Raw genomic sequence first — 7339 nt, forward strand, 5'->3', positions numbered from 1 at the left:
AGCTGATGGTATTCCCACATATCCTTTTGAACATTTGTTCTAACACAATTCATCACATATTTCCTGCAAAATCTTCAAGTGACAAGAAATCTACTAGAACCCTTCATAAAACCAAATTTGTTTGAAATAGTTCCAAATTCTGGTACACATGTGAGCAGGTGTACCATCCTCCTCTCACAACAACCAAAGAAATAGGCATGGACTGAAGCAGCAACAGAACCAGAGACTTGGATTAAATTGAGCACTATAATTGCAGCATGTAAGTGTATCTGGCTTGAAATTCTAGAAAAAGCAATACAACTACAATAACTAGGCAATGACAACATGTCCCCCATAGAAACACAATGAATAGGTTCTACTGAAATTTTAGTGTAAAATTAGGCAATGATGGACTAATCCAAAGCTGAATTAAGTTAATGAATAATGGGTGTAGAAGGGTGAATATGCTCTGCAATGACTAATGGAAATGCCTGAACCATGTAATCAAAAGCTTGCTGTCTCTATGCACAAAATTATGTCTGCTCTGATGTAACTTATTGTGTATTACATGTCACACATATCTTTAAAACAGGAGAACTACATATCTTGTTAGATGGTGACTAAAATTTGTGGTAGTCAGAGTTGTCCCCTGCTGGACACAACCCACAGGCCATCAGCTGGATGGCCCTCACTGGCAAAGCAAGAACCTAAGGTACAGGTCCACAGGTCACCTGCAGCAGGTCTGGCACAACCCAGTACATATTCAATGGCTGTGTGGTGATAACATCAAGAACTGTTCTCCTCCAGAGAAAATACTGAGGACACTTTATTTTTAAAAAAAACACCTCCATAACTTATTCTGTTACGTAAATCTAACATAAGACAATGAAATAAAAAATTTCATGACTTAAACTTACAGTTTACCACCTAAAAAATGGACACTTAATGCAACAATTTTTTTACTAATAGAAATTCTGTCCAGTTGAACTTTAGTCAGAAAGAAAAATTGGACAACAATACTACATTACTAATAGAAACACTTAATCCCTCATGACATACTGCCTTAAACAAGAAGAAAACTATATTAAAGGAAAGGACTAACAATCTATTTGAGAAATCAAATAATTTAATCCAAAGGGGATGTATCTCATTCTACCTCAGATTTTTCCCATCCACAATCTATCTTCCTGGAAACAATGAAAAATTGCTTCACACAAATTTAGAAACACAGAATTAACCATTCACACCTTACCAGACATGAATGTAGTGACACAGAAAAGGATTTGACAACCAAGGCAGAAAGCAAAAAGAATATGAGTTACACCTGAACAGTATTGGAGAGAGTGAGAGAGTATCTGAGCAGTATGAAGTAGTAGCAAAGCAATATTCTGTGTGTACCTCTTCTTCAGACAAAAAAATGGAAAGGGCTTAAAAGAGGTTAAGCAAATAATTAAATATTTTTAGAAGAAATGTTGGTATCTCAGTGTACTTATGTGAGAGGAAAATGTAAGGGGTTATCAAGTTGTCTTTTAAACTACATTTACCAGGAATATGCTTCAAAGATTAGTTTGTATGACTGTGGCATGGGTAAATCCAGTCCAGTGGAAATTTCCACTCTTGCACAGAGAGTCTCCAATAATGACACATTTGTACAGAACTTTCATTTTGGACTAGGTCGTTCATCCTGCAACAACCACTTGGAATTTACCTGCACTGGAGCTTCCTGTTGCCCAGAGGTGAGGAGGGTTCTACAACATATCATGAAAGACTAGGCTGGAAAGAGAAAGGCACCAGGATATTTTCTGACCAAAATGCTGATTCCTTTAAGGATTTTCAGGATCCGCCTGAGATTCTCTGAGATCTTGTCAGGGCAAAACTTGGCAGAGGCAATCAGCACAAGGAAGAGCTTCGATGACTGGTTTTGTTGTTGAAGAGCAGATGGATGCAGACCACTGTCTGTTTCTGAAGAGCAGCTGCAGCTATTGGGCTATACCTTGAGGCTACCCTGCAGAACCAGAAGTATCAAAGAAGACCTGGATTTCCTCACAAACAGAGGGACATGGGAATCCAGTGGCTGAGCCAGGTGCAGCAGGTTACACTGGGAACAGGAGATCCACTGAGTGAAAGCCAGAGAAACCTCAGACTGGAAATGCTGTATAATATTTCATCACATTCCTCCTCTGTGGGCCTGACATTGGTCTGAACTTAGGCTTCAGGCTCTGCCAGAGTCTGTGTGAAAGGCAAGCGAGCAACTTTCTCATGTTAGTCTGAGAAATCTAAAGGAGGGGTTCAAACAAACTTTGGAAAGTGAGAAACCATTCGCAGGTGGTGTTTTTCCAACATGTTTACTGGAAAGAAATGTTTACAAAAGGGTGTAGATGCTGAATAACCCATCATGTTCTTTGTACCAAACTACTCTATAAAAGTAGAATTTAGTAGAATAAAGTTTGCTCTCATCTTTACCATCATGGAGAGTCACATTGTTATTCCTGTGCTGTCCAAAAATCATAACAACACTCCTCATCAAGTCTGTATGCAAGGACACAGTTAAACTGAAGGAACAAACCTGATAGAGAAGCCAGGGTAAATTCTCCAGTTTTGTTGTGCCTCTTATACATCCCTATATAAGACTAGATTATCTCAACAGATCCTACGGACTGGAAAATCCCCAATTAAAGCATATTTTAGAAACTATTTATTTCCATCATATCCATATCACTGAAATTGTCCTCTTCTTTGAAATAAGTTCTATTCTGATGAACTCCTGATGACCTTCCTAGTCTCTTTGGTTACCTCTATTAGTTCAGTGTTGCTCCATGGTTATCCTTTTAGGCTTTTATATATATATATATATATATAAAATAAATTTTTACATAGGCCTGTAGGTCACTGAACTCACCACACTATTTTCAGTCTTAAAAATTGTTTGCATGTGTAAAAATGCAAAATCAGGACTTCTGTGTCATCTTCAGATTAATTCAATTGCATCTGAATTACTCTGTACAAATTATTACCATTCAGAGAAATTGTTAAGAAATAAAAGTTAGTGTCATTGTCATCAACCAGCCTTTGAAAGGTTCCTGTCAGTGTGTTACAGTCATTTATAATTAGTACTTGTCTCTGCTGCTCTTTACCAATAAGTTATGATATCATTATTTGACTCATGCACATGATCAATTTAGGATGTAATGCAAGAAAGAGTCATGCAGGTAATTCAAAAGGTGCTACTCTCTTCTATCATAAATGGTGCTATAAAAATGGGGTTTGAAATGATCACTTTTGGTTTTCTGTGACACACACGACTCTTAGTTTATATATATGATAGCCCAAATCAAAGCAACTCACTTTCAAACAGTGCATATAAATAGTTCAATTAAGTAATTCTAGATACAATACAGTTCTTCTAGAGCTTCAAAGAAAAACACCTATTCCCCTGATCCCCTTGTAATCTTTTCTGTAGACAGACTTACATATTCAGAAAAAGAAGCTGAACAAGCTCATCAAGTGCTCACCTGTAACCTTCTCTGTCCAGCTCAAAAAGGCTTGAATTCGTAGCAAAGGTGCTTTTTTTAACATCAGGCATACTTAACAAACAGAAAGTTAAAAGTAAGTGAAAATTGGTTTCAGTTTGCTGAGACCCTTTTTTTATTTAACGGATTGACATAGTTTGCAGGTTTCCTTGAAAACACTGTAAGAAGATTATGTGCAAAGAATATAAGTATTTCTCAATATTTATGTCTCTTTAAACTTTATACCAACAAAAGAAAATATTAACAAACTTTCAATAAAATTAACTATATTTTAAACCACTGGGACTGCTGAATAACAAGTTCTTTGTGGTCGTATCATGAACAAAGCACACAAGAGTGAGGATAATAATGAATAAACATCACAGATGTTCAAATGAAACAGTAAATCACTGTTATTAAGCACTAAGAAACCAACATTGTTATGACAGGCTTAACTCTGATCCCGGAATTTACATGAGAAGAAAATGTAGGCCATATTACATATTTTCCTAACTGATACTTTGAAAAGAAAATATTAGTTGACATTTGTACCTGCTGACAGTTACATTTCAATAGAGCATTTGTAACTGCTTTTAACATATCAGATTATAAAATGAAAGGGAAGATATGGCCAAAATTAAGTTAAGCTTACAATACACTTTTAGGCATGCTGACCAGCACATACCATTTAAAGAACTAAAAATTAAAAGAAATGTTACAGTTATGGTGAACCTCTATGGCTGGAACTAAGAAAATAACATTAATTGTGTTGTCAGTTCTTATGCTCTGCCTATCAATTATCTGTTTATTTGAATTCAACAAGAATAATGGGTTTGCTGAACATTTAGGACTGCAGTGTTTGCTGGGTAAGTACTCTTTCCCTGCACACGTCTTGTAGAAAGGCTCACAGCCCAATTTCTGATACAGAAGAGATATCTGCTATTGACAAATGCAGTCCTTCAGAACACTGACCCATGAAATTAAATCAAGTGCATTGGCCATTCTAATATGTTAGTGATGAAGGTGAAGAGCTGGGAGTAAACAACTGCTTTATGGGATAGAGTTGTCAAACTTTGATGTAGGAAGTTTGGTGTAACGTCATGGGACAGCTTTTGGGGCAGTCTTAAAAGAATAAACTCTTGCTTGGGCTCAACTTCCAGTGCCCTTGCCTAGGCTTTAGCTCCATTTGCTACAGCTGAAGCAACTTTACTCATACTCAGCACAACGTACTTTGTGTATACATGCATGCTAAAAATGATGCAATTTGCATCCTTTTAAAAGTATGTGTTGAAAAGGCAGACTGGCTCCTGCAAGATAGTTTTAGAAAAACTGGCAGAGTTGGTGCAGCCTGGTCTACTCTTGAGATAAAGTGTTACTCCTGTGCTTTAGTTTGAGATTCAAGGAAAATCTTGGGCTGAAAATACAGAGAGGCATCCAAAGAAGCAGAAAAATAGTATTTCCATCCTACTGTGTGGCAGATTGTTAAAGAGCACCAGAGGTCCTGAGCTCCCCTCAAACACCCATGAATTGCAATGCTCTACATACCAGAGCATCAAGAGCTGCAACACATGTCCATTTGAGGTCACTTAAAAAAAAAAAAAAAAAAAGAAGAAAAAGGGGGGGGTGGAAATCTTTCAAACACCATTTTTCCATGTAACCTCTGAAAAAAAGTCAAGGCTGAAAACAGTTGATTCAGAAACATGGATATTCATACCAAAGGTTCCCTTTTATCTGAGATGTCCTGGAACATAGAACAAAACAATGCATGTAAGTTACCTCTTTTTCTCACTTTTTATCAACTTATTTATAAATGGTAATGTTAATTAGATGCATACATAATAATCTACACCTAGTTTTATAATCCCAACCACAGTCTGACAAGCAAAGCAAAATAAATTATTTTTTTTAGCTAGCTTTCCTCTTTTGTAACTAAGTCTTTGAACTGATACATTAGCATGCATATTCTTTTCTCTCAAACCACTTGATAATTTCTTTCACACCTGAGGTACACTATGATCATTAAGAAACATTCTGAAGATGCACAGCTGCACTGGTACCATTTTCATCAATGCCTTTGAAAAATATTTTCGTAATTTATCAAAGTTTTAAAAGACACAGCTTAAGAAAAGTATAATCAGTGGTGTTTCTACCAGGATAACACAGCAGCCTTGTGAAGATGAGAGATGTGATGAGATGAACATACGTCACACAGATTGATAAATCATCATTCAGTGTGGGGAAGGGGTCTAGAGTAAGAGACTTTAAAAAATGTTTAATAGATTTTTTCCCTGTATTTTCTTCTTCTTCTTTTTTTTTTTTTTTTGTCAGCCTTTACACATTTTTATATCCTCTAGAATGATAACTTCTTTTTTCATTTAAAATAAACACACACTGAACAACAGTCAAATACCCATTATTTATACCTGAAGAGCTGCTTTGTTATTTTTATGAGCGTAACCTGTGGAATGGTTCACATTGGCTCTGCATTGTTAATGGAGTTGAATTATCACATTTCTTCTCGTTGTTATGGGTACCAACAACACAAGTGCACAGCTGTACCAAACTTGTTTCTTCAGAGGTCTCCAGCTCAATTTTCCAACTCTCCCTTAAGACGCAGGGTTCCAACTTGTGTCACTCGGGCGGCTGCCCTGCTCCATCCACGCGTGAGCGCGGTGCCGGTGCTGGGCGCTGCAGCGGGAGCCGGGCGGAGGGGTGGCCCCTCTCGGGTCCCGGTGGGTGCCCCGCAGCAGCAGCAGCAGCAGCAGCTCCTGCCCCTCTCCCGCAGCCGCGGGGAGCTCCGTGCGCCGGGCCGCCCTCGCCATGGGGACACTCTTCCCGGCACCAAGCCCAGCCTGGGCTCACCAGCCCGCCCGGCGAACAAGGGAGATGCGGCCGAAGTTTTACTTTGCCGGTGCCGGCTCCCGCCGCAGCCCCCCGCCAGAGCCACGGCGGCAGCACCGACACCTTTTTTGGTTGAAGTTTGGCGGCGCCACACGCCGCCTCCCCGGCCCCTGCCCCCGCCCGGAGCCCCCGAGCCCAGCCTGGGGCGCGACTGGCAGGTGCCGGGCCCCGGCGGGTCCCCCGTACTCACCCGCTCCCCAGGCGCACGGTCAGCAGCAGCAGCAGCAGCCAGGCCCCGCGGCGGCGCAGCCAGCGGGGCGCGGGGCCCCCCCAGGCATCCATGGGCGTGAAGGAGTTCTCCCTTGCCCGAGTTTTCTCCGAAGAGACTGGGAAATAGCGACCCTACCAATCCCACCACCCCCCGGCACACGGCAGGCAGAGGGAGGGGAAGGGGGAAAAAAAATAAAATAAAACACCCAAACAGGTAGAAACCCACTATGCAAGGACCGAGCAACTCGCCCAATAGGCTCATCAGGTTGCTTCATAAATTATCCTAAAAACTGCTGGACGAATCAATCGCTAGCAGAGGTGGAGCCTCCTTTACTAGAAGGGAAACATGCCTGGGAGAAAGGGTGGCATTGATTTGGTATTTTTCTCCAAAGAGGGAAACGAAATAGACCTTACATATATACATATATATGTAGGTGCAAATAGGCAAAATGTATAAAATGTTATATATATGTTTAAAGCCACACATGTACATTTAAATATTCCTATTTTTGAAGCCACACAGAGGGCGACTCTCCGAGAGGCAGTCGGTCCGCCCTGCCGAGCGGAGACCCGCAGCCGCGAGCAGAAGCGCCGGGAGATGCGCACGGACACCGCGGGGACTGCGCGTCTCTACGTCCGGCACGATCGAAATTTTGGGGGGTGGGCGGCCCCTAGCAGCGGGAAAGGGGCATCCGCCATCCCCTCGTTCGCCCCCAGGAGAGGGAGCAGAGCTCTGCAGC

General features: G+C 40.9%; 1 protein-coding gene across 1 annotated transcript in view; it reads right to left on the minus strand.

Moving 5' to 3' along the window:
- Window positions 1–6894, minus strand: part of GABRG1 (gamma-aminobutyric acid type A receptor subunit gamma1) — a 58336-nt gene extending 51442 nt beyond the window's left edge. Inside the window, exon 1 of the mRNA XM_063401872.1 lies at window positions 6580–6894. Coding sequence (XP_063257942.1) covers window positions 6580–6671 — 92 coding nt within the window. The 5' untranslated portion in view covers window positions 6672–6894. The remainder of the gene's footprint in view (window positions 1–6579) is intronic.
- Window positions 6895–7339: the final 445 nt, after the last annotated feature.

Source organism: Prinia subflava, chromosome 7, assembly GCF_021018805.1.
Source record: "Prinia subflava isolate CZ2003 ecotype Zambia chromosome 7, Cam_Psub_1.2, whole genome shotgun sequence".
Classification (NCBI taxonomy): Eukaryota; Metazoa; Chordata; class Aves; order Passeriformes; family Cisticolidae; genus Prinia; species Prinia subflava.